General features: G+C 48.0%; 1 protein-coding gene across 1 annotated transcript; it reads left to right on the top strand.

The window, feature by feature from the left end:
• Nucleotides 1-21,841: 21,841 nt before the first annotated feature.
• Nucleotides 21,842-22,825, top strand: FFAR2 (free fatty acid receptor 2). The gene has a single exon (XM_058530899.1). It carries the CDS (start codon nucleotides 21,842-21,844, stop codon nucleotides 22,823-22,825), a length of 984 nt encoding a protein of 327 aa, XP_058386882.1.
• The last annotated feature ends 5,066 nt before the right edge of the window (nucleotides 22,826-27,891 follow it).

Here is a 27,891-nt window from a genome sequence, read left to right as displayed (position 1 = left end):
TAATCTAGAGCAACTTGGTTATCTAACACTACTTTAGCCAAGAAATCTAATGGTTTTTGCTGGGTGGCTAAGGCTCGGGCCATTTCTCTGGCTATCATTCCTCAGGTGACAGAGAGATTTCTAATCATATGTTCATGAGCTGCCACACCCCACCAGGGCAATAGAGTTTGTCCAAAGACATATCCAGCAGAATTTGGCTGACCCCCAGGCAAATATTTGTCAGGTGTTCCCCAGATCGAATCTCCATCTAATATAGATCTTTTAGTTCTAGTAAAAAGTTGTAAAGAACTAGTCCAATGCTTTGTTTGAGTTATGTGTAGAGAAAGGAGTGACTATCCTAGTAGACAAGTACCTCCTATGCGCCAGCTATCAAGGCATTTATAGGCCCAGGGCTGCTGTTGGGACCCACAGACAAAGATGTACCCTGAGGGGGCACAGAGGATACTGGACATATTGTTAGACTCTAGACTTTCATTTTGGGGGATTTTATCCTGGACACGGTCGAGCCAGGCGTCAGTGTGCGGCAGCATCCTGGGGGAATAATTTAACCTGCTTATAGACAGAGGTGTGGGTGCCCCTTGAAAATATGTTTTTTCTTGTCTTATCTTTATACATAGGGGAGTGTCTTGATTTTTATCAGCTCAGTTGAAACACTTAGATATTAAATATGGGAGGGACACAGGCTAGGAAAAATAGGTAAGGTTTTTACAATATCCTGACCAAGAGGCACCTTGACAATAGTAGACACCAGGGTTGTTCTTTTGATCTGAGGACAGGAGAAGAGGACCTAATTTAGCTTCAGTTAAGGAAAAACAGGGGACAGGAGATCCTCTGTTGATCAACCTGACCCTATAGTTTACTTCTAAGGGTTTTTCGTTGTGGGTTATGGTGAAATTGGGTACACTTGAGAAATTGATCACTGGCATTATTATAGGATCACTATGATCATGTTCTGAGTAGGGCTTTGGGTGGCAGATCCAACAGTCAGTGAGGTTTCCTAATTTTGAAAGAGCCTGTGAAATTCTTATTAAGGAATTATCTTTCCAAGCCTGAGAGGCCAGGGTGAACAAAAGAACACAGTAAAGAAAAGTAGGGGACACTTTATAGTCCAGATTTGAATTGACAAAGAAAATGGTTCAGTCTTTCTGGGAGGAGGCAATTGGCTTACAAGAAGTAGAAAGTCCTGACTATTATGGCGGGAAGAACAAGGAGGACACTATGCCAGAAGGAGTCAGGCAAAGATGTGTGAATGAGGAGGTTCCATCAGTCAGACAGTCAGTCCCTATGGAATTCTGAAGGAGAAGCCGTAAATTTTGAATAATCTTTTGTGGGTTTAGAACAAGGAGGGGTGATTAATTAGGCAGTGCAAACTAGCGTATGTGAGAACAAGATAAAATTAAATTGCATCAATACAGGTGTGGTCCAGGATCTCGGGGAAGCCGTCTCCTTCAGCTGTTGGCTGCTTCTGGCCTCACACCCTCATCAGGCAAAGGCTGGTTACAGGGACAGGAACAGCTTCTTATTTATCTGGAGATTCAAGAGTCCCCTCAGTTTTATGGTGTTTTTTCCTTTTTCCTGAAGAGTAACTAGATCAGTTCAAGGTTCACAAGAATACTCTCGGGTAGAAAAGTCGGCCTTAGGCCTCCACAGCCACCCAGTGTTTGGATGGTTTGGTCCTTCCATTTCCTGTTGTCCAGAAAGAGTGTAACCTGTTTGGGGATCATAGAGGGGATGAAGGGAATCCTGACTAGAAATGGGTATAATTTTTACTTGTGAGTGATGCATCCAAGGTTTAACTCCTTTTAATTTATTTGAAGAATACATAACCAGAAGGGCTTCATAGGGTCCATTCCACTTAGGTTGTAGCTGATCCTCAGGGCGTTGATTCTTCAAAGTCTTAAGAAGGACCCAATCTCCCGGGCTTATGCAGTGCAGGGGAACGTCTGGGAAACATTAATTGCCTAGAAGCATATTTATGTATAGCAGATAAAGTAGCACCTAAAGACTGTACACATTTTATAGCATCCAATTCTCTTACAACATGACCATTTTCAAGATTGCAGTAATACTTAGTCTTAAGGAAGTGTCCTGTATAACATTTCATAAGGGGTCAACTGGAGCCTACTTCTAGGGCTACTCTTACCCTAAGCAGGGCAACTGGCAAGACCTTAGCCCACGTTAAGTTGGTTTCCTGACATATTTTGGCAATTGTTTTCTTTAAGGTGTGGTTCATTTTTTCAGTCTTTCCCATAGACTGAGGGATCCATGAAGCATGTAACTTCAATTGTATTCTGAGGGTCCCAGATACCTCTTGTGTTACCTTGGCAATGAAAGCTCCTCCATTACCACTTTGAATTGAAAGAGGCAACCCAAAGTGAGGGATAATTTTTTTCCTGTCCTGCATGGAAAATCTTCAAACCATCCTGTGAAGGTGTCCACAAATACCAGCAAATATCTATAATTTCCCATGGCTCTTGGCATAACAGTAAAGTCAATTTGCCAATCATCTCCTGGTTCTATCCCTTGGGTTTGTATCTCTTTTATTAATAGAGGTGGCCCAGTTTGGGGATTGTTTCTGGCACAAATCAGGCAATTTTGCACTACCTTTTGGATAGTCCTTTGCATTTGTGGACCGACAATAAACTTTTGCAGCCAATGAATGATAGGTTGCATCTCTCCCATAATGGGTTCCTTGATGTAGGTGAGTAATAATTCCTTCTATTAAGTGCTCACATATAAGCACTAGTCCCTGTTCATTGTAAATCCAGCCTTCTTTAGTTGTTTGGTCCTGATCATCACCTGAGCCTTGAGAGTCAGCATGAAATCCCCATTCATCTGCTCTATTTAAATCTGTTTCTGAATACTGAGGCTTAAGCAGGGACAGGTCCACACTCGAGATGAGAGCTAGGGCCTTAGGATCTGGGATTTTGGTTCTGGCTGCCTGTTTTGAAGCCTGATTGGCCAAATTATTTCCTTTAGCTATATAACTATCAGTCTTTTAGTGGCTCGGGCAGTGTACTATGGCCACCTTTTCTGGCATCATAACAGAATCTAACAAGGCCAGTATCCCTTTCAAGTGTTTAGTCTCTTTCCTTCCTGAAGTTAGTAGACCCCTCTCTTTCCACATGGCCCCATGTGCATGCACAACAGAGAAGGCATACTTAGAATCTGTATAAATGGTTACCTTCCTCTTAGCTCCAACATGCAGGGCTCTCGTGAGGGCTGTGAGTTCTGCCTTCTGGGCAGACGTATCCGGAGGGAGGGCTTCTGCTTCTAGGACTTTCTGATGAGTTCCTATTGCATACTTGGCCTTCCAGAGTCCATGGTCCACAAAGCTGCTCCTGTCAGTAAATATTTCCATATCCGGATTCTCCGAAGGCTGGTCAGTCAGGTCAGGTCTGCTCCAATAAACCTCTTCAATTACTTGTATACAATCATGGGCAGGTTCCCCTGTCGTACTGGGGAGCAGAGTGGCTGGGTTTAGGGTGGATACTGCCTTTAATTTTACATTCGGGTTGTCCAGTAGTATGGCCTGATACTTGCCCAGTCTCCCTGAAGTAAGCCAATATCCACCCTTTTGTCCCAGGAGAGGAAGCGCACAGTGTGGAGTGTGCACAGCAGTAGGCTGGCCCAGGGGAAATTCTTCAGCTTCTTGTAAAAGGTCACAGGTTGAGGCCTCAGCCTGGAGGCAAACTGGCCACCCTTGAGTTATAAAGTCCAATTGTTTTGAAAAATAAGCTACTGGCCTTCTGGCGGAACCTAAATTCTGAGTTAGTACTCCAAGACTCATGCCCTGTTGTTCACGTACATAGAGGTCAAATGGCTTTCTAATATTCAGGAGAGCAAGTGCGGGGGCTGTTAGAAGTTTCTCCTTGATGGTATCAACTGCCTTATGGCACTCTGTAGTCCAGCTTAATGGCTCACAGTCATTTCCTCTAAGACCCTCATATATAGGCGTTGGCCGTTAAAGTCCAAAATTAGGAATCCAAATACGACAAAACTCAGCCAATCCTAAAAATCCTCGCAACTGTCTTCTGGTGGTGGGGACAGCCACCCTGGCTAGTGCCTCCATTCAGCCCAGTAATAAGTTTCTTTGTCCTTTTGATAACTCAAATCCTAAATATTTTACAGCTGATTGAGAAATTTGTGCTTTTCTCTTGGTGACTTGATATCCCTGTTCTGCCAGAAAGTTTAAAGTAAGGATTGTATTTTGGTCTGAAGCTTCCTTAGTTTTACTGGCAATCGGTACGTCATCCACATATTGGAGGAAGACTCCCTCACTTAACTGGAGATCCTGTAAGTCCTTAGCCAGGGTTTCCCCAAAGATAGTGGGGGCATTTTTGAATCCTTGTGGGATTACCATCCAGCAATATTGTTGTTTTACATTAGTCTCTGGATTGGCCCAGACAAAGGCAAACAGTTCCTGGGACACAGGACTTAGCGGTATGCAGTAAAAGGTATCTTTTAAGCCCAGAACTGTAAACCAGCAGAAGTCTCCAGATAAAGTTGTAAGCAGAGCATAAGTATTTGGCACCACTGGATGTATATCCTCTACAATTTGGTTGATGGCTCTCAAATCCTGTACAAAACAGTAGCCTCTGGCTCCGGGTTTTTGTACTGGCAGGATAGGCATGTTATACGGGGACTGACACGGTCGGATTAATTGGCATCTAAGACAGGTGGCTCTCAGAGGCTTTATGCCCTCTTTCGCATACCTCTTTAAAGGGCATTGCTTCAAATTTGGAATCTTGGTGCCTGGGTGGAGTTTTACCACTGCTGGATCAGCCGTCTAGGCTCTTCCCGGCCTCCCGTCAGCCCAAACATCTGCTCTTACCTTTCGTAGAACTTCTTCAGGAACTTCTGGTTGAGGTTTGTCCCCCAATTGCAACAGCGTGGCTGGAAGGGTGCAGGCGTGCTCTGGGAGGACTTTAATGTCTACCTTTTCTGGTGAAAAAGTCACTTGGGCTTCATTTTGTTAATAGATCTTGTGCCAACAATGGGATAGGGCACTCAGGCATATACAGAAAGCTGTGCTTTAGATATGTTTTCCCTACGTGACACTCGAGCAGTTGTAGGAAAGGCCTATGAGAAACTTCCCCAGAGACACTGAAGGATGTAAATTATGTTAAAAATTTAATATGTTAACACCTTAAGGGGCAGTTGGGGCGAGTCTTCTATGAATAGAGTCTATCGATCCCAACTGACTCTGTTCGCGGAAGACTCACCCTAAACTGTTCAGAGAAAATTGAGAACAAGGGAGTGCTACAGAGGGATAAGTTTGGGAGGGTCGGGGTGGAGGGGGCCCAGGTGGGGACATGTGTGTGCACCTTGATAGCTGTTTCGCGCCGTAGCAATTCGCGCCATAAAATGTAACTGTCTGAATGTTTTGAATTAACCAATCATGTAAAACCGCGCCAACCTTTTCCCGCTTTATGCTCCCAAATCCTATAAAAGAACTTGCCCCCTAAGGCTCGGGGTCGACCCCTCTGTCTCCTGCGAGGGACACGAGTCGACCCGGAGCTCCGCTCAATAAACCTCTTGCGTTTGCATCAAGTTCGGTCTTCTGTGTCTGTGGGCCCGCGTCATCCCGAGACCTGGTGAGTTGGGATTTCCCTCCCCTTCCCCTTGGGAATCCAACAACACCAGTAACAGACGTGGTCTTGGGGGAGGAGGCCTGTCTGGTGCTCAGTACAGAATAAGTAGCTTCAGTGTCAATTAGAAAGTCTGCAAGTCTTTTTCCCACAGCAGTTGTCACCTGGGGTTCCGTGTGGGAAATGCCAATGATGCTGGTGGAGTCTAGAGGAGCCCCCAGGCCCCGTCATTCTTGGTCACTGCCAGCAAACTGGGGCATCTGGTGGCCAGGCACACTGGCTTCCTCTCTCAGCTTCCAAGAACGGCTGGGACATTTTTTGCAATGGCCTTCCTGCTTGCAATGGGCACATTGTCTAGGTCCTGGAGCTGGCTACCCAGGAGGACCAGAGGAAGGGGGCCCTGGGGGTCTTACCCCTGGTTGTCTGCCTCTTCCCACAGGCGGGTGTGATGTCAGTTGACTGCCGCTGATGGCTGTGGCAAGCAGGGCAGCCTGTTGCTGCATCTCCTGTTGTTTCTCTTTTTCTTGTGTCTGGTCCCAGCTGTTCAACACTGTAAAGACACGCTCAGCAGGTTGAAACATGGGCATCCCTAATCCCCCTTCCAGGCTTTTACCTTTTTCCTTATATCAGGGGCACTCTGGCTGATAAAAGTCACATTGGTCAGCCTCATGTTATCCGTGCGGTCCGCGTCACTGTCAGTATACTTTCTGTAGGCTTCAAATGCTCTCTCTGCGAAGGTGAGAGGGTCTTCTTTTGCACCTCCTGGACCTTATTAGGCTCTTCGGTTTTGGGACCCCCCTCTGCATTCCGGTCGTTAAGCATGCTTTATAATGGTTTAACCTTGCCTGGTCTCCAGGGTCACTGGAGTCCCAGCCTGGCTCAACCCCAGGTACGGCCTGGACTGCTGGAGCCCTGATTGGATTGTTAGGTTGTAACTCGTGGAGTCTCTCGGCCTCCTGTGAGCCTTGTCCAGTAGATGGACATAAACAAACTTTCCATCTTCATGGGATCATCTCGGTAGGCAGGCATGTTGTTTTCCCAACTGTGTAAGTCTGAAATTGAAAAGGGCTTATGCACATAAGAAACCCTCCGGGCTGGCCCTGGTCATCGAGAGCTGCAGGGACTCGCCTCAGTGGGAATTGCCCTGCCTGGGGTGGAGCGTTCCCTGGGCCGAATTGAGTACCCTGACCGGTGTGAGGAGGGGAGACCATTCCTTTCCGACTATTAGGTAAAGAGGGGCACAAAGCTGAGCCAGTGGCTTCAGGGGGGTCATTATGCCCTTCCTGGTCATCCCCAACCACGCCCCCAGCACACGGTGGAGGTGCTGCAGGAGACAGCAAACGAGGAAGGACAAGGTCGTCCTCTGACTTTGATTCTGGAGGGACAGGTTTTCTCTGTGGATCCTCTCTCTGAATCATGATCTTACATCTCTTTTGCAAGTTCTGATTTTGATATAAAGACACAAAAGATTGCACATAGGGGAACTCATCCCATTTCTCTTCCCTTTTACGGAATAGGTCTAATTGCAAGATGGTATCACAGTTCACAGACCCATTCTCAGGCCACACCTCATTTGACCCCAGTGAGTAGTGGGGCCAGGCCATGTTACAGAAGAAAATCATTTCCTTTATCTTCAAGGGCTTGTAACTGAAGAATGCATCCCAATGGGCTGCAATTTGGTATATCATCTACATTTCCCATTTTAGGGGCTTTTTCCTAGGTGACCACAACAAACAAGGTCTTTCTAGGGATGGTGTTTACATTCTGACAGTGTGTTGCTTACAGAAACAACCCCCCAAGAATGACTGTTACCGTACCAGGTCTGTTTTTGCCCACCACCCAGAAAGGCAATCACCGAGACAATGAGATTGCAGAGAGAGATGGTTTAATCACCAGGCAGCCAAGTGAGGAAAACGGGAGAACAAGTCTCAAATCTGCCTCCCCGAAACTAGGGACTTAGGGGTATTTATGGGGAAGGGGGCAAGGTGGTCTGAAATGACTGGAGGTGAGGAGAATGAGGTAATTGATCTGTGCACGCGTAGTCAGGCTTCATGCCTCCTCGTAGGACACGTGTTCACAGAATGGCGGCATTAGCATGCCCTGAGTGTGGAGTTCCAACCTCTTGCCGTCAAAAGGGCCCAGTTGATGGGTTGGTGGTCTCAATCCGGCCTGAAGTGGACAAAGGGTTCAGTTCCTGGAAAAAACAGCTCAAACACCCATTACCATGGTAACCCAGGCTCCAGGGAGATGTCATCTATAGGAACCTAGAGGGAGTCAGAGAGCATATTGTCCAAACAGCACAGTTAACGAGTAAGTTTATCATGCAGATTTAAGTCCTCACCTTCTATTCTGATAAGTTTCTAGGTAAGGCCATCCCCCCTTCTTCCTGGTGCAAGGAAGAAGATACCTTTACAAATGGAGATTTTCTTTACAAATGTTAATGTCTCTCATAAAGGGTAACTAGAACTAAGAATGGGCCTAGCATGACCCACCCCACCCAGGTACTTGGAGATGTCTACAGTAACAGACTTTTTGGAGGCAGGCCTCCCATCCCAAACTCCTTTGGTCAGTTAGTGGGGGTGGGGGTCAAAACGTCATTCAGGCAGAGACATATTTTGAGTTGCCAAATTCCAATGCCCATAGTTACTAGCTGCTTAATCATCAATGGCTGTTTGCCGGTTTCATGACCAGGGGGTCAGTTGTTTCCTGTATGTTCTGACACCAACCATGTTCAGGCGAGTGAGCCCCGGACGAGCTGCCACTGCCGACTGCTTCAGCACAAACAGTGAAGGTGCGGTAAAGTATATTCTTCCGGGGGGAGGGGTTCCCCATGAGACTGTTACACATCACAGGCAGACTCCCCGACACCTCCGTAAAATCCTAGTCACCTAGGAATGTCCCGAAGGACCTGAGGGAACAGTGCCTGTTTTCTTCCAAGTCAGAAGACCCTCATAAAGTTAATTCCTAAAGGGAGTTCTTATGGTCACCAGGAAACTCAGTCCCCAAATAGCCAATTCAATTTAGACAAACAACATTAATACACAGTAATTCACAATACAGTTCTACATATAATGTAGATCAGAATGCTAGCCAGACTACCAGGAATACTCAGGACCAGATTACCAGGAGTACTCAGGACCAGATTACCAGGAGCACTCAGGACCAGACTACCAGGAGTGCTCAGAGCCCAACCACCAGGAGCGCTCAGGACCAGACGTACCAGGAGCGTTCAGGACCAGACTACCAGCCGTGCTCAGGACCAGACTACCAGGAGTGGTCAGGCCCAGACTACCAGGAGTACTCAGGCGCAGATTACCATGAGTACTCAGGCCCAGGCTACCAGGAGCACTCAGGACCAGACTACCAGGAGCACTCAGGACCAGACTACCAGGAGCACTCGGGACCAGATTACCAGGAGCACTCAGGACCAGATTACCAGGGGCACTCACGACCAGACTACCAGGAGTGCTCAGAGCCCAACTACCAGGAGTGCTCAGGCCCAGACTACCAGGAGTACTCAGGCGCAGATTACCATGAGTACTCAGGACCAGACTACCAGCAGTACTCAGGCGCAGATTACCATGAGTACTCAGGCCTAGGCTACCAGGAGCACTCAGGACCAGACTACCAGGAGCACTCAGAACCAGACTACCAGCAGCGTGCAGCACAAGACTACCGGGGGCATTCAGGCCCAGACTACCAGGAGCACTCAGGACCAGACTACTAGGAGCACTCAGAGCCAGACTACCAGGAGCACTCAGGCCCAGACTACCAGGAGCACTCAGGACCGGACTACCAGCAGCACTCAGAGCCAGACTACCGGGAGCGCTCAGAACCAGACTACCGGGAGCCCTCAGAGCCAGACTACCAGGGGCACTCAGGACCAGACTACCAGGGGCGCTCAGGACCAGACTACCAGGGGTGTTCAGGCCCAGACTACCAGGAACACTCAGAGCCCGACTCCCAGGAGCCCTCAGGCCCAGACTACCGGGAGTGCTCAGAGCCCGACTACCGGGAGTGCTCAGGACCAGATTACCAGGGATACTCAAGACCAGACTAGCAGGGGCACTCAGGACCAGACTACCAGGAGCACTCAGGACCAGACTACCAGGAGCGCTCAGGACCAGACTACCAGGAGTGCTCAGGACCAGATTACCAGGGGTACTCAGGACCAGACTACCAGGAGTACTCAGGACCCAATTAACCAGATTACCAGGAGTTATCAGAATCTGCCTACCAGGAGAAATTCACAAGTGAACCTTCTATCCTGTCTCTAATTATCCCGGGTCTAGGCCCAAGACTTGGGACTCAGCCCTCCAGGATTCCCCAGAATACAAGTCAAACTTGTATTTCCAGTGGATCAAACCAGAGAGACAAGGAAGGGACAATCACTTTCTTAATGTTCCTCACCCAGAGATGTCTTGATCCAGAAGCGGTTTCTTTTCCCAAAAGTGAAAGTAGCCCCGACATGGTGGGGAAGCAGGATCCGAAAAGCCGAACCAACAGACTAAAACCCTGGGTGGCCCCTAAGGGTTGATGACAAGGGCTGGCACCCTGCCAAGGGGCCACCAAGCTTCAGGCAGGCAATCAAGAGATCAGAGGTCCCTTCATCGTCTCCAAATTTGTTACCAGGCAAGGGGTCACTGTCCGATGTGCATAGAAGCTGAGATGTGCTCTTCCTTGGGCGTATGCCAGGCCTTTGGGATGCAATGCAAAGGCTGCAGAATTCGGGAAGATGGGGCTCACATGTAAAAGCTGCAAAAGTGCAATTTGGAAGAGACTATTAGTTTCTTCACTTAGTAAAAAAGTCTGATTTTTAACAGCAGATTGCACCCAGCCTTCTTTGCAGCTAGTTGTGGTTATTTGACTAAGTTCTTACCAATGAGTTATTAGCAGACAGGTTAGCTATTAAACTGAGAAGGGATGAACACTTCTTTTTCTCTTCCTCTATTCTGCTGCCAGGAACATAGATGTGATGGCTGGAGCTCCAGCTTCTATACTGGGTCATGAGGACAAGGACCACCTAGGATTGGTAGAGCGGAGAGCTAGAAAACTCCAAAGTCTTCCTGGGGCTGCCAAAAGCAATCCTGGACTACATATCTTTAGGCTGTTTTTATGTGAAAGAGAAATATAATTCTATCTTATTTATAATTCTGTGCTATTACTTGAGGTTATTCTATTATGTGCAGTAGAATCCGGTCCTAATGGATTAGGGTTTCAGCATATATCAACTTTATAACAAACTAAAATTTCTATCTTCCGTTTTGATGACATTTTAGAAGGAAAGTTTTCAAAATGGAATTAGAATAGTTTAAGAGGCAAAGGAGAGCAGCAATATCACAAAAGCAACCACTAATCTGGTGTTACTCTTCTTCCCTTTTGTTCCTCTCTGTCCCTCACTTGTCTTCCTTCCAGCTTCCATGACGGCTAATAACCCCCTCTAAGTGGTGGAAGTTGGAATAGTGATTTATCTTGGGGGTGGGAAGGTTGCTGACTTTAGGGTGCTGAAAGTGGTCTGTATCTTGACCTCGGTGGTAGTTACACAAATATATACATATGTTAACAGTCACCAGCTGTACCCCTAAGATTAGTATATTTTATTGTATGTTACACTTCAAAAAGAACACTTTATAAAAACTCTCTCTAAAATCCCACATGTTTTTATGGCCACCATAGATATTGTAGTCTTAGAAGTGTTTTTCCTCCCCATATTTGCTACTCAAGATTTGTGTAATTTTGGTGCTCTCCCCTTCTTCCTCACGCAATTTTGTCAGATTGGGAAAGTGCCCCATTCATAATCACTTTCCCAGATGCCCTTGCAGCCAGGAGTTGTCATGAGGTACAGTGCCAGCCAATCAGAAACAAGCAGAAGTCTGCTGGATGGGGCATCTAGAAAAGCTATAATTTTCTTGATTAAAAGGGGATAGATTTGGGTGACAATGATGTGGCAATGCAGGCTCATCAACTGTAGCAAATGTACCACTCTGGTGGGCAATGTTGATAATGGGCGAGGCCATACATGTGTGGGGTATATGGGAAATCGCTGTACCTTCTGCTCAATTTTGCTGTGAACCTAAAGCTACTCTACAAAATAAAGTCTATTAAAAATTTTTTTAAGGGATAGATCCAGCTCTCATGTGTCCTTTGCTCTCTGTCCTCTCCACCCCCTGTTTTTCTGCTCAAAACGTAGATGCCTCTTAAGATCATGAAACAACAAGCCAAAATCTAGGGATGGTGGAGCAAAAAAGCCAGAAGGAGCCTGAGTTGTCAAGGACTGCTCCTGAGCAGCCACACCAGCCTTGGACCCCCTATTTCCTTCATGTGACATGAGAAAAAGAAACCTCTGTGTTAAGCCCCAGGGATTTGGGTTTCCAGGCACATTTGGCAATCCCCAACCGAGGTCTAAGGCTTTTAGCTTCATACGTACCAAAGACTTCTTGAGACAGGGGACTCTCAGGTGCCAATGCACTGTGGCTTCACATCATGGCCTAGCAAGGGCCCGAAGCAAAAAAGGGGAACCAGAAGCCATATCCCAAACAAAGACTCCATCCACGTGCTCCCCTCCCACCTCCTCTTGATAGATCTGAATTCTTCTGGCGATGGAATGAGCTAAGGGAGGATGACTCAACAGGCAGAGGATCTTGGTTCATATCAACTTTTCTGAGAGCTAGTAGTAAAGCATTACATCGACTGCATCACTGTTTCTCAATCTATTTTTAACCAATTCTCACTTTTGATGAACACAAGCTGTACTTTCTATAGTTTGCGTTAAGAAAACCAGGGCTTTCCCCTCTCCTGGAAAATTTCCAAGCATTCTCAAACCTCGTGTACTATCATTCCCCTACCCAGGAGTTTCTGATGCTCCCCCACCCCTCTTGAGAATCAGCGGTCTAATTTAAGTTTCCTAAGATTCTGCAAACCGGACAGAACGCCTGGTAACTCCAGTGACGCCACAACTGGTGGGGGAAGTCACATACGTGACAGAGGCAGGGAAAGGAGGAAAGCAGAGGGAAGCTGGGCTGGGAGAAGGAATGCAGAGCATCCAGCTTTACCCCATCTTGGCTCACCTTTTGCACCTGACTGCAAGCACATCCAGCTTTACTAAGGAGTCTGTACCACTTTCACTGCCAGAAACTCTCCTGCCCCTCCCCCTTTGCTCAGGGGCAACACAGAAAGGCGGTCCAATGGCTGCCGTCTGCCCTTTTCCAAGGGTGGCATGAGCCCATGAAAGCTACCGGTGGGTGGTCTGGCCCGGAAGCTGTGTGTGGCCGAGGGGACTGAGGATGGGGATTTTTCAGTCTTGTTCCTGGTCTGAAGGTCAACTCTGCATGGACAGCAGATGGAGATGGGGGTCAAGGAGGAAGGAAAAGGTCAGACAACCTTTTCAAGATTCCAGGAACAAAGGAACAGTCTTCTCCCAAGTTCTTACTTTTGCTTCACAATCAAATCTAGACCCTTATAAACATTCATACTCATAAACACTAAATGACACAGTAAATTTAGTCAGGAGAAACGGCAAACGGAATCTTCCCTCCATTCCCTGCGTATCCAAAATGTTTACAGACAGGGAGGGAGGGACTGAGGAAAGATCACAGCACCTGGGAGGTGGGGCCGGAGCAGGAACTGGAAGGTTGCCTGGATCCTGGGAAACTGGGGTTGAAGGTCACTCCTTGCTTCCTGGTGTCAGGGAAAGAGTGAAGGCCACTGGAGGAAGGCTGGCGACCATGCAGACACTCCCCGTGGGAAGCAGACGACATGACACCCTTGCCTGTGCCCTCATCTCCTGCTGTGTGGGATCTGCAGGACTTGGGTGACAAGTGGAGTTGAGTCTAACCTGGACCGCCCAGTGCAGCAGGGAGCACAGGGCGGCCATGAACACCATGGGCTCCAGAGCCAGACTACTGGGGTCCCAAGTTCAGAGTTCAGCTCTTCCATTTACCGGCTGTGTGACTTTGGGCAAATTACTTCACCTCTCTACACTCGGCTTTCTCATCCACAAAATGGGAGTGAGTGTGCCAACCCCACAGAATGTTTTAAGGATTAAATGAGCTCATCTTTGCAAAGCTCTGAGCACCGTGCCCAATACACAGCATCACAGAATGGGCAGAAATGCTGGCTGGTGTCCTGCGTTCCTGTGACAGCTGTAACAAACTGCCACAAACTTGGTGGCTTAACACAACAGGACATTACCCTCTCACAGTCTGGAGACCAGAAGTCCAAAACCACCCACTGGGCTGAGATCAAGGCATCAGCAGGACCACGCTCCCATGGAGGCTCTAGAGGAAAACCATTCCTTGCCTCTTCTGGTTCCTAGTGGCTGCTGGCACTCGTTGCCTTGTGGCCACATCACTCCCGTCTCTGCCTCTGTGATCACATTGCTTTCTTCTCTTCTCCTGAAATCTCCCTCTGCCTCCTTCTTATAAGAACATTTGTGATTACATGTAGATAATCCAGGAGAATCTCCCCATGGGAAAATTCTTAATCACACCTGCAAAGTCCTTTTTTGCCGTGTAAAGTAACAGTCACACGTTCCAGGGATTAGGACGCGGATATCTTTTGGGTGGACCATTGTTCAGCCACCACAGCTGGTCTAACTGGCCGGGAGTGGAGTCTGATTGCCAGTAGGCAGGTGGACAGAGAGTGAAGGAAGGAGAGGTGTCCGCAGAGGGAGGCTGGGGCTCGGTTACCAGCAGGAGGTGGCAAAACCCCATGATGCCCGCTACAGAGGCCAGCAGAGTCGGGGTCTGAAGAGCACTGCCAAGATGCTCGTCCTGAGCCACTGCTGCTTTTCTCCTCTTCAGCAGTGCACCAGCACTGGGGACGGGGACGGACAGGCTGCTGAATCGGAGGACGCCACTACTGCAATGACAGAGAAAAGGCTGCAGGCCGGACAGCTAGAAGAGGAGACGCAAGCGAGGAAGGGCACACACTGTCACCTCCACACCTTTGTAAGGCCACCGCAGGGGCCCAGAAGGGGTAATACACACATGGAAGGAGGGTGAGCTGTACCGGCATAGGAGAGCAGTGAAATCTCAGAGTCTGTTTGGGCGTACTGGTCTGGAATCCTCTTCCCTCTGGTCCCCCAGGAGAGTTCCATTTCTCTCTGGCATCCTGCAGTTCTTCATTCATTGTTATTTATTTAAAGTTGTGCCTCCCAAATCCCAGCTGACCCTCTCTACCCGCATGGCTGCGTTCTCCTGAACCCACGCCATCATCCGCCCCCTACGTGACTGCAGTGCTCTCCCAGCTGATCTCTGCTTCCAGCCCCATCCCTCTGGAGACCGTTCTTCACTCTGCAGCCAGCACGATCTTCTCCAATCACGAATCTCAGCATGTCAGCCTCCTCTTAGGGCCCTTCAGTGACTTCCCGCTGCTCACAAATGGAATCCCGGCTGCTTCCTGTGATCAGGAAAGCCCCGCACCGTCTCCCCTCGCCTGTATCACCCCGGCTCACCGTGCTCCTGCCACACCGCCCCTCCTGTTCCCCTCACACTAAGGTGCTTTCTGCCCCACATCGGCCAGTTCCTCACCTCGACCACAACTCTGCTGGAACTTCCCTCAGTCCCTTCTCAGAACTCAGGTCTCAGCTCCACGGCAACCTCAGAGATGGCTTCTCCAGCCCCTCTGACTAAAGAAGCCGCTGCCTCGCTCTGGCCTCTCTCACTCCTCGTCACCCTGCTTCGTGTTCTTCATAATCTCTACCACCGTGTAATTACTCCTGTACTCTCAGTTACTGTTACTGTCTATCTCCCTCCACCGGAACATAACCACCCTCTACGAGTGCGAGACCATATCTGGTTTTTGACCCTGATATCCCGGATCAGTGCCTGGCACAGATCCCACCACATCCAAGGGAGTAGATACATATTTGTTGGGTGAATGAATGAAATGACGGCTCTTTGTTTATTGCGAGTGCCGCCATGTGTGAAATCCTGCATTCCCCTCCACTTTTGAATATTTTATATCTACACCTTCCTCATATTTGCTAAGCAGGATCTATATAATAAAAGTATATTAGCCTGAATTATCAATACTAACCATGAGGAAAGATACCAGGGGCTTCCAGCAAAAGTACCAGGAGTGTGTTAATCTACAAGAGAGCCTGCAGAAGATTACCAGCTGAGATTTACTATGACGTCCCAGAAGATAAAGTGAGGCATCTGAGGACAAATATCTCTGAGCTTTTGAAAATCGACTTCTCTCCATCTCAATTCTTCCACTTACCCATCCACACATCGTCCAGGAAATAATTATCGAGTGTCTAATATGTGCCAGCTTCTATGCCAGGCCCTGGGGATACAACGGTGGACAAAATGGCCGTGTTCCCTGACTTCGTGGATGGTGTCCTAAGGGAGACAGACATTAAGCAAATCCTCACACCAACACGTATATTATAATAAACTGAGATATGTGCTATGAAGGGATACTAAAAGATGCTATGAGAGTAACAAATAATGAGAAAACAAAAATTAAAAAAACTAAATCTGGAGCCAGCCCTGATGGCCTAGTGGTTAAAGTTCAAGGTGCTCCACTTCAGCGGCCCAAGTTTGGTTCCTGGGTGTGGAACCACACCACTTGTCTGTCAGTAGCCATGCTGTGGTGGTGGCTCACATAGAAGAACTGGAAGGACCTACACCCAGAATATAAAACCATGTACTGGGGCTTTGGGGAGAAAAACAAAAAGAGAGAGGAAGATTGGCAACAGATGTTAGCTCAGGGCGAATCTTTCCCAGAAAAGAAAAAATTAAATCTGCAATAGCACCAAAAGTACTTAGGAATCAATTTAAGAAAAGATGTGCAAAGCCTTTATGTTGAACACTGGAAAGCACTGTGGAGAGAAATTCAATACCTAAATGAACAGAAAGATCTGCCATGTTCATAGATTGGAAGGCTCCATATTGTTCCAGTGTCGGTGATCCCAAATTGATCCATGGATTCAACAGAATCCCAATCAACATTCCAGCAGGCTTCTTTGTATAAACTGATTTATATGGAAATGCAAATGACCTAGAATAGCTAAAGCAATTTTAGAAAAGAACAAAGTTGGGGGGACTTACACTACCTGGTTTCAAGACCTATGATAAAGCTATAGTAATCAAGACTGTGTGGAAATGGTGTAAGACACAAAGATCACTAGAGCAGAAAGGAGATTCAAGAAATAGGCCCACTCATACACCATCAGTTCATTTTCAGTAAAGATGCCAAGGCGATTCAACAGGGAAAGAAAAGTCTGGAAGTGGACAGGTAGGTAAAGACTTCTTAGGACATAAAAGCACAAACTGTAGGGCCAGCCCCAGTGGCCTAGTGGTTAAGTTTGGCATGCTCCACTTCGGCAGCCTGGGTTCAATTCCCGGGCGTGGACCTACACCACTTGTCTGTGGCCATGCTGTGGTGGTGGCTCACATGAAAATAAAAGAAAAGACAAAGATTGGCAACAGATGTTACTTCAGGGCAAATTTTCCTCAGCAAAAAAAAAAAAAAAAAAAACACAAACCACAAAAGGAAACTAGATAAATTAAACTTTATCAAAATTCAAAACTTTTGTTCTTTGAGAGGCAATTAAGAAAATGAAAAGTCATAGTGTGGGAGAAAACATATGTATAATACATATATCTAACAGATGACTAGTACCCAAAACATAATAAAGAACTCTCAGAACTCAATAATATGAAAATAATCCCATATTTTAAAAATGGGCGAAAGACTTGAATGGACACGTCACAACAGAAGATACACAAATGGCCAATAAGTACTTGAAAAGATGCTCAACATCAATAGTCATCAGGGAAAGACAAGTTAAAACCACAATGAGCTACCATGACACACTAATTACAATGCCTATAACTTAAGACTAATGAACACCAAGGGGTAGGGATGACACAGAGCAACTGGAATGCTCATATGTTGCTGGTGGGAATAAAAACGATACAGCCACCTTGGAAACTGTTTCTTAGCAAGTTAAACAAAAAGTTTACCATACAACCTAGCCGATATACTCCTAGGTATTTGCCCAAGAGAACTGAAAACACATATTCACACAAGGACCTAAGCAACAATATACATAGCAGCTTTATTCACACTAGCCAAAAACTGGAAAAAGAAATGTCCATCAACAGGTGAATAGATAAATAAAATATAAAATATCCATAAAACAGAACACTATTCAGCAATAGAAAAGATGCTATGAGAACACATAATAAGGACCCTAACTGAGGTCAAGGAGGGCTTTCGGAGGGAAGAAGAGAGTATCCAAAAGGAGACTAGGGATTAGCGGGGGAGTTGGAGCGGGTGATGAGAAATGAAGAGCATTTCCGGCAGAGCCTGTTCAAGGGCCCCTGGCAGGAGGAGAGAGGGCACATTCACACAAGCGAGAGCTGGTCTTGCTTAGAGAGCCAGGAAAGACAGGGCAACAGGAGCTAGGCCTGGAAGTTGGCAAGGGCCGTGCCAGCAAGGCCCTACAGGCTTTACTAAGGGTTTTGATATTTATCCTACAGGCAATGAGAAACCTCTGGAAAGCTTTAAAACAAGAGGATGGTATAATTGGCTTGACTTTTTTAAAAAGATCCCACTAACTACAGTGTGGAGAGCTGACTGCCAGGGGAGTGAGCGGCTGTGAGGGAGCTGGTCATGGCCTCCGCTGAATTCCTGGTAACAGATGATGGTGGCTTACACTGAGATGGGATAATGGAGACGGAGAGAAACGGACGGATTCAACAGGTATTTGAGAAGTCTGTTGGGCTGCATTCGGGGGTAAGGAAGATGATCGTGTTAAGATTGACATTAAGATTGACTCTAAGATTACGGCTCAGGGAATGGGGTGGGAAGAGATCCTATTCTCCAACACAGAGAATGCTGGAAAAAGACCTCTCCTTTCACGGAGAAGATCTAAAGTCAGCTCTGGACCCACTGAATTTGAGATGCGTGGGGGACATCCAAATGGCAATGTCTACTAGGCAGTTGGACATGTGGATGTGGATGCTCACAGAAGCCCAGGATGGAGATTCCAAAGTGGGTGTTATGTAAGATGGTAATTGACGCTGTAGAAATGGATGCAACAGACCAGAGAGACAGCATAGGGTGAGGATAGGAAAGAACCTGGAACCAAGTCCTAAGGAACTCCAACTTTTAGAGGATGTGTAGGAAAAGGTGAGATGGCAAAAGCAATTAAGACGTGACCAAAAAAAGGCAGGAAAACCAGAAAAGCATAACATATCAGAATTCAGGGAAAGAGAATGTTTCAAGAAGGGTGTGGAAACTGTGTTGAATGCTAATAAAACAGTAAGAAAATGTCCACTGAATTTAGTACCATAGAGGGCACTGCTAAACTTAGGAAGAGTAGATCCTATGGAAAAAAAGGGGTTAACCCAGATTAGAGTGGACTGAGGGATGATGGAGAAATAAAGAAGTGGAGAAAGTGATTATACAACATTAGATAATGGGCTCAAGTTCCTCCTCCATCAAGCTGGGTTATAATGATGATGAGAGAGCACCGAACTTGAGAGAGACTGTGACAGCTCAGCCCTTGAATTCAGCCCGAGAGGTTGTATTTCCCTTTTCCTGTGACACAGGTGGGCATTATGAACCACGAGTTCAGAAGTTTCTTTGATTATGTGACCTCGTGACTACCATGAACATAGAGGAGGGGGTTCACTGGGGATCTTCAACATGGGTGACACATGACAGTGACATGAGAAAGGCAGGAGGTGGGGGAAGGACAGGTGGCGATAAAGAAACAGTCATGCTCCTCAACACCTGCTCTCCAGTAAGTTTCCGCTTTGCAATTACATCCAGATACTCAGGAATATTTATAGAAAATCATAAAAGCAAAACGGCACAAATAAATTTGGAAGCAAGCAACAGAGAAAGGTCTCTTCCTTCATTCCCCTGGTAATATCTAGGAAGCACATGTGTGTGCAGGGGAAGAAAATAAACGAGAAGATAGAACTCCTCGGTTCTAGAGGACAGCAGAGTGCAAAAGAAAGAAAAGCTAAGTGTGAAGACACCTGGGGTTCTGGGCCACAAAACTAATGACTCAATGAATGAATGAATGAGTACACAATAGCGAATAAGCATAAGTCCTAGGGAAAGAATGGAGATTTTGTGAGTAAGGATAGGGCCACAGACAGCAAAGCAGAGACCATCCCATAGGTCATGAGGAAACCATGTTCCATCTCTGTTTTCTTGGGTGTGTGTGTCAAGAGGACATTGAGGAGCTTCTAACCTGAAGCTTTACAGGTCGAAGGCGGACATAGCCAGAAAAGCACCAGGGTGGCTCAGGGGTTGGGCCCAGCTCACAGGGAAAGGGAACATCCGGGGAAGGAACGGAGCGCCAACCCCCCTATAAAGAGCCGCACAGGCGCGTCGGCCTCCGGAATCCCCGACCTTGCTCGTCAGCTGGCATGTCGGCGCCTCAGCCTCTGGATGTTGCACCGAGTGGCTCACTCTCTATGAAGCTTGGGAGGAGCGACTGCTTCCACTTCGGAGAGTCCACTAGGCTAACACCAGCCCATACGCCTTTATGTGCTCTCTCACTGACGCCCCACAGAAATCCTGGGATGTGAGTATTCCCATCCTCACTCGGCTGAAGAGTAAACTAAAGTTCAGAAAATTGATCTGCCCAAGGCCACCATGAAGAGACTTGGATTTGAGCCCACGTCGCCCAACTCTAAATCCCACGCTCTTTCCACCAGAACAAGATGCAGGCTAGGAGAGACCAATCTGTCTCAGCCGAGAGGGTGGAAGAAACTTGTTGGGGGCTGAGGGCAGGAGACCATACAGAAAGGAAAAAATTGAAGAATAAAAGGAAGTAGGAAACCTCTTTTCTGAAAATGAGTAGAATTACAGAAGAAATCGCCTAGAAAAGAGAAGATAAGATAATCTGACTTGGGAAATGGGAAAAATGCCTGGGACTGAAAAAAATTCAGGAACTAGGGACAGAAAATCTGGGTTTGGAAGTCGGAGCAGGGATCTCTAGGGGGAGAATGGAGATGCTGGCCGGTGCCCTTTGCTTCGGTCTGAGAGGAGCCAGCGCTGGATCACCGACCTTCCCCTCTCTGGTCACGTGACTCGTGCTGGTATAAAAGCTCTCTCCCAGCCAGGTTCATTACAACATTTTCCTGTGTGACATGTGCAGTACCAGTGGCTAAAGCTCTGTTCCCTTCTCCCAGGAGCCTTCAGACTTTCCTTCAGGACGAATCCCAAGAAGCCATCCATCCGGAGCAAAGACAAGGCAAGGCAGCTGGCTCGGTGCTGGCTCTGGGAAGTGAGGCCGGGATGAGAATGGAGGGGAGGTGCTGGGGGCAGGAGGAGGCCTGTCAGAAACTGAATGGGAGGATCACACCCGGAGACAGGAGCAAGTGTGGGGCCAAGGAAGCTCAGACCGGGCATCCACCCCAGAGAGAGGATAGAGGGGCCAGACCGTGTGTGGGCAGCAAGGGTTCCCACCAAATGGAAACTGAGTCACCCCATTGAGGAGAGTTCTGTTTCTAGTCAAAATGCCAGGCTCGGGAGCCGGTTACTGCCTGTGGGCTTTTCTGAATATTCTCTAAAATCTCTTGGGGGACAAGGCCCAAAAGATACTACTGGCTCCCCTTTCCTCCTGCTCCCCGCTCCCTGTGCCTCACTAGCTTACCCTTTTCAACACAGGCGCAGAGTTGTGCTGGACGGGGAGGAGAAGATGGAGGCGAATCTGTGTTCTGCAAAAGGAGAGGAAAACAAGGTGGGGAGATGGGTTGGGGGCTGGGCATTTGCTTCCTGGCGGGTGGCGGGTTCCGTGGAGAGCCAGCATTGGGTCATGGGGCCTGGGTTTTCAGAGCCCAGTTCTCCTGCAAGACATCTTGTGGCTTTCTCCTCAGTGTGATGAGGCTTGCCTCTTCTCTCCACAGGTCTCTGGCTGAGGAAGGGACTTAAGAAAGGTCAGACACTGATAACAGTATCTTCCTGTATCTGCGAGGAGAGAAGGAGAGTGGCTGGGAACCCAGAGGGGGAATTCCCTCAGGAAGCCAAGGGCTGGTCTCCCTGACAGACGCATGACGGCAAACGTAATAACTACTGCCTAATTCCCACCCAAGGCAAAGTCAATAATTGCTCTGGGCAGTTCTGGCAGGTGTGTGAGCTAGCAGTGGTGGCAGCAGAAGGCCCTGGCCCGGGAAGAGGAGCCTGCCAGGGAGGATGTGCACATCCTGAGCCAGAGGAGGGTCTGCAGGCTGTGAGTGGGGCCTCCTGCCTGCCCTTACTCATCGTCTTCCAGAATGGACACGCCAAGCTCCTTGATCTTCACGTTCTACATCATCATCTTCCTCACTGGTCTCCCTGCCAACCTGCTGGCCCTGTGGGCCTTTGTGGGGCGGGTCCGCCAGCCCCACCCCGCTCCCATCCACATCCTCCTGCTCAACCTGACGCTGGCCGACCTCTTGCTGCTGCTGCTGCTGCCCTTCAAGATCATCGAGGCTGCGTCTGACTTCCGCTGGTACCTGCCTCAGGTAGTCTGTGCCACCATGGGTTTTGGCTTCTACAGCAGCATCTACTGCACCACGTGGCTCCTGGCGGGCATCAGCGTCGAGCGCTACCTGGGAGTGGCTTTCCCCGTGCAGTACAAGCTGTCCCGCCGGCCTGTGTATGGAGTGGTTGCTGCTCTCGTCGCCTGGATCATATCCTTTGGTCACTGCACCATCGTGGTCATCGTTCAGTACTTTAACTCAACCCAGAAGGCCACAAATCTAGAAGTTACCTGCTATGAGAACTTCACCCAAGAGCAGCTGGATGTGGTGCTTCCCGTGCGGCTGGAGCTGTGCCTCGTCCTCTTCTTCATCCCCATGGTGATCACCATCTTCTGCTACTGGCGCTTTATATGGATCCTGCTCACCCAGCCCCATGTGGGGGCCCAGAGGCGGCGCCGAGCTGTGGGGCTGGCTATCGTGACGCTCCTTAATTTCCTGGTGTGCTTCGGGCCTTATAACATATCCCACCTGGTGGGGTTTCACACCAAGAAAAGCCCCAAGTGGCGGGCAGAAGCCGTGGTAATCTGTTCCCTCAATGCCAGTCTGGACCCCCTGCTCTTCTATTTCTCTTCTTCGGCTGTGCGCAGGGCCTTTGAAAAAAGGCTGCAGGTGCTGCGGGACCAGGGATCCTCCCTGCTGGGACTCAGAGGCAGAGAGTCGGTGGAGGTGACCAACGGGGTCAGGGGTGTGAGTCCAGTAGACCGAGTGCCAAGTTCTGACTCCGCCACAGACTAGGGATGGGACCTTTGGAGACACTCGGCTCCGTGCGAGTTGAGGAGGCTGGGAGAGGGAGACATGAGGGTCTGTCCCAGATTCAGGAATCCTCAGACCCAGTCCACTACTGGGACTGCAAAAATCTCTCTCACCAGTTTGGTATCCCTTCCTGAATTTTCCTTCTCAAAGGAGCACAGCTCCATGGCAAAAGAAGAAATGGTTAGGCATAGCAGCACTGTTTCGGAAGCAATGTAGCTAATGTCAGTCCAGTCCTTGTGAGGTGGGTGGTAGCTGCGGATGATCGGGCTGAAGCGGAGTCTCAAAGCAATCTTGCTGCAAGCTTTGCAACAACTCCTAGACGCTGGTCTAGCCGTTGATGCTGGCAAGAAGCCAATGGGAGAGAGATGGAAGAGAAAAACTAAGTGAGGTCAAAGGAGACTTGGGAAGGTTCTGAGCCAAGGGACTGGAGGGAGGCCTGGGGGCTTGGACCTCTGAGGATCTAGGTTTGCACTGTACCGACTGGACCTGCTGCTTCGTAAGTATGGTCCAGTCGTCTTCGCGTGTGTATCTGTCTCCCCCATTAAACCGGGAGCTGCTAAGGTCTGGGTCTCGTCTTCTCCCTCCACAGCACCCCACACAGGTCAGGAATAGCGTGGCACCCGCCAGGCAGACGTTGACACTGACTAGCTCAGGACAAGACAACCTGATCTGGCAAATTGAAAACGAAGATTATAAAACTCAGAAGCGCGAGCCCCCGGTTTATGTAACATTTCTGCAGGCACAGGGAGGGCAAACATGAGAGGGAGAAGCAGACTCAGCAGCAAAGGGGGAAGGATGCATCCGAACCACAGCAACATTTTCAGGTAAAGATGTGAGGAGAGGGAGTAAGACAGAATCGTGTTTAGATGGATGGAGAGAGACTGGACTTAGAAAGAGGATGCAGGCTGAGTCCTGCCTCAGGAGTTATCAGTGTATCACAAGGGCTTCAAACACATTACCCTCCTGCTTAGAAACATGCAGTTTTCCCATCATCAAAACTTTTCTTCCTCGAAACTCCTATCATATCATTCCATCACCTGCTTTGTGTCCCCTCTCCCTTCCCAATTCCACCTGCCTAACTCATTTCTCCACAGCAAGGACCCTTAGACCCTCCAGCCCTCTCTAGTTATCTCTAGTTATCTGACCCTCCAGCCCCTCGCCTGGTGGCTTGCAACAGAGGCTGCACATCAGAATTATGTGTAGAGGTATAAAAATAATACAGATGGCCTCAAATCTACTGACGGAGAATCTCTGGGGGTGGGGCCCCAGCAGGCCAGCTTATGAAGCTCCCCAAGTGATTGACAGGCAGCTTGGGTCAGGAATCGCCGGCCTAGCTCAGGGGCCCAATCTCTCCAAGAAACTGTTCTTCAGAGAAGCCTTTCCTTCTTATAAGCCTCCCTCACCTCAACTCCATACGTCCCCATCTTCTGATGCTTGCTTTTTCCCCTCTTATAAAACCCCACTCAATATTCACTTTCTCCAGAAAGACTTCCCTCATTATTCCCACCCAGCTGAGAGCTCATTTTCTCTGTTTTCCTTGCTCAAAACAACACTAGAGCGGTGTCATAAGGGCCCTGACTTCAGTGTTGGTTCCGCTTCCTAGCTGAATGACCTTGAGCAAGTCACAACCTCCTGCCTCCATTTACAAATCATAACAATGAGGATAAGGTACGCCTCCCAGGGTTATTCTGAGGATTCAAATGAGACTGCACATATAAAACTGCTGAGAAATTAGAGAGTATTATTTACCTCTAAGATATCAACCCATGCGAAACACAAATATAGCCCCACTTAAAAGAAATCTAGTAAGTAGAAATTTAAAATAATGGAAATAATACATCAGAAAGCCAACTATATAGGATGGTTTGACAGTCATGGGTGAGAAGAAAATCTGGGATTTTCAGCTGACTGTAGGCTCCCTGTGCGTCTGTGATGTATTAATTTGACTTTGGGTGGCATTAAAAGAAATAGAGTCTAAACAAGTTGATGATAATCCGACTCCACTGAGGTCTGGTCAGTAGCATATTCCATTCTGAGCAACACATTTTTAAAAAGGACACTAGGGGCCAGGCCAGCGGTGTAGCAGTTAAGTTTGTGCGCTCCGCTTCAGCGGCCCGGGGTTCGCCAGTTCGGATCCTGGCCGTGGACCTATGCACCGCACATCAAGCCATGCTGAGGCGGCGTCCCATATAGAGCAACTAGAAGGATGTACAACTATGACATACAACTATCTACTAGGGCTTTGGGGAGAAAAAGGGGAAAAAAATGAGGAATATTGGCAACAGATGTTAGCTCAGGGCCAATCTTTCTCTAAAAAAATAAAAAATAAAAATAATAATATAAAAGGAATAAAAAATAAAAAGGACACTAACTCAGGAATCAAGTTCAGAAAAATTAACCAAAATGTTTTGGAGATTTAAAACCATATGATGAAAAAAAAAAAAAAGGTAGGGCCGGCCCCGTGGCTTAGCGGTTAAGTGCGCACGTTCCGCTGCTGGTGGCCTGGGTTCGGTCCCGGGTGCGCACCGAAGCACTGCTTCTCCAGCCATGCTGAGGCCACGTCCCACATACAGCAACTAGAAGGAGGTGCAGCTATGACATACAACTATCTACTGGGGCTTTGGGGGAATAAATAAATAAGTAAAATTATAAAAAAAATAAAACCATATGATGATGATGATGATGATATATATATTAAATCCCAGGCACTGTTCTAGGGAAGGAGCCTGACACAATTCAGGGAACTTAATTGGCTGGAACAGGATGATCTCCAACGGAAGATGCAGTCTACATAGCCCCAGAGGGAAGAACAAGGGTCATGGGTAAAAGGGGCAGGAAGTGACATCTTAGGGCTGTTTAAAAGAGACCTGGCCACCTCCACAAGGTAGTTGCTCCCCAGGCTCCAGGATATCCCAGCAGAAGAGAGAAACAGGCATCTTAGGACATGGAGGAAACCCACACATCTGATAAGGGCTGACCAGTTAACTGCCACACCCCTTCTACCTCTGAGATTCCAGGGTTTCAGGGCCATGGCTGCTCTTGCTAATCACGAAAGTGCAAGAAAATCTCTGGACCCGGTCTGAGACCTTCAGGGTGAAGCTTCAGCTACTCACTGACAAGTATTTGATCCTTATCAAGTCACTTGATATATACCCCTTTCTTCACCAGGAAATTAGTAATCCATTTGTTCAACAAATATGTATGGATTGCCTACTATAAGCCAGATACTTTTCCGGGGGCTGGGGATGCAGGGTATATCAGAGACAAGGGACCTGCCCTCTTGGGGCTTCCATTCTAGTGGGAAAAAATAGTTAACAAACAAATAAACAAAGTAATTTCAGAATGTGGCAAATGGTTTTTCACAAACAAACTAAAATAGAATATGGGAGAAAGTATAAGAGGGGGTTTAGAAGACTCTTGCAAGTCAGTGATGTTCAGCTGAGACCTGAACAATGAGAAGGAGTTGCCATACAAAGGCCCACGAGAAGAGCATTCTAGAAACAGGAACCGCTGGTGCAAAGGCCCTGAGGAGGGAGATGACCTTAGCATCTCAAGGGCGGAGAGAAGGCCAGTGTGGGGCTATAGCAGTGGTCTGCGAACTTCGGCAAGTGTGCAAATCACGTGGTTTGTCGAAGCCTCAGTTATTGTCTTCCCTCCCTCCAGTTTCAGAATCGGTAGGTCTGGGGTGGACCCAGGGTTTTGTATTTCTAAGAATTCCAGGTGATGCTGATGCTGGTGGTTCGGGGACCACACTTTGAGAACCAATGGGCTGGAACACCATGACCTGGGGAGAGAGCGACAGAAGATGAAGTCAAGGAGGGGAGCGGGGACCAGACCATGCAAAGTGTGTTAGGCCACAGATGGGAATCTGAATTTATCCTAAGACCTTTTGAAGCTATCTGAGGGTTTGAAGCAAGAGAGTGGAATGATCCAATTTCCATTTGACGACAATCACTCTGGTACCCGTGCCTGCCACTGAAGTGAGATGGTTGTCAGGATCAAGAAGATAATGTGCGTGAACCATAAAGTACCACAGCAAACATGTAGGACTTCCATCAGGCTGGAAGCTCCCTGATGGTGGGCGCTGTTTCCTCTTTTATTAGAATTGGCCGTCCAAGGACCAAATAGCCAGAAGGAGGCTTTATAAGTTTATCATGCATCTATTTGATAAACTGATGTCCCCAGTATGCACTGGAAGATGTTTAACAACCAGTTCTGGGGATGGGGAATTGGGGGTGGGGGAGGTGGCACTGCTTGGTAGCACTTGTTAATTTCTGTGGCATACACACTCCCACCAGGGCCAATTTCCACCAACGGGAAGACACTGAGCACAGATTTTGCAAGCGATGTTAAAAATCAGCTGTTGCAAGCCAGGTCAAGCACATCCCTGGAGGCACCTCTGAGCACATATGCTTAGCTGGCAGACAGATCACATCCTACTTGAAAAAATTTTCTCTCTCCCTGGCTCCGGATAGTACACAGCTCTGGCACAGGACTTTTGACACAATAAACACCGGCTAAATGTGGCTGGCGGGGGTCTGATCTAAGAGGATCCGGGTGGCTGGTTAGATCACAGGACTCCTCTGAGTCCCCCACAGGATGACAGATGGGTAAACAGAAATATTAGTGCCTGGTTAATGAATAACACAGACGGCAGCCTCGAGTCGCTACCAGGAAACAGGGTTGGAGGGAGCCCGCTCAGCCTGACCTGGGGACGAACCAGCAGGAAAGGGGAGCCTGGCACAGATTTTATTTCACTTCCCCTTTCTGGAAAAGATGTTCTTGTGCCCCTTCCTCAGAAATTCTCATCTGACCACACAGCCAGAGCTCACAGGTCACATGGTTTCGTGGTGATCATTGCGGTTGGAGAAAGCAGGGGTAGGCAGGTGTGGAGAGGGTCAGAAGGAAAGCACCCAGCCGAGATTCCAACTCCACTGCATTCAACTTCCCGGCCCCTTAGCTGTTAGTTCTCTTTTTTCAGCTTTCTCTACCTCCTGTGGTTAGATACTTTTGCCCCAATTTTTCTTTTCATTATTTTTTCTAGTCAC

Source organism: Diceros bicornis, chromosome 34, assembly GCF_020826845.1.
Source record: "Diceros bicornis minor isolate mBicDic1 chromosome 34, mDicBic1.mat.cur, whole genome shotgun sequence".
NCBI classification, from domain to species: Eukaryota; Metazoa; Chordata; class Mammalia; order Perissodactyla; family Rhinocerotidae; genus Diceros; species Diceros bicornis.
This window is presented reverse-complemented; position numbering and strand designations above follow the sequence as displayed.

Excerpts from the sequence above, each read along its gene's own strand:
- FFAR2 (XM_058530899.1), top strand. The coding sequence starts at position 21,842 with ATGGACACGCCAAGCTCCTTGATCTTCACGTTCTACATCATCATCTTC.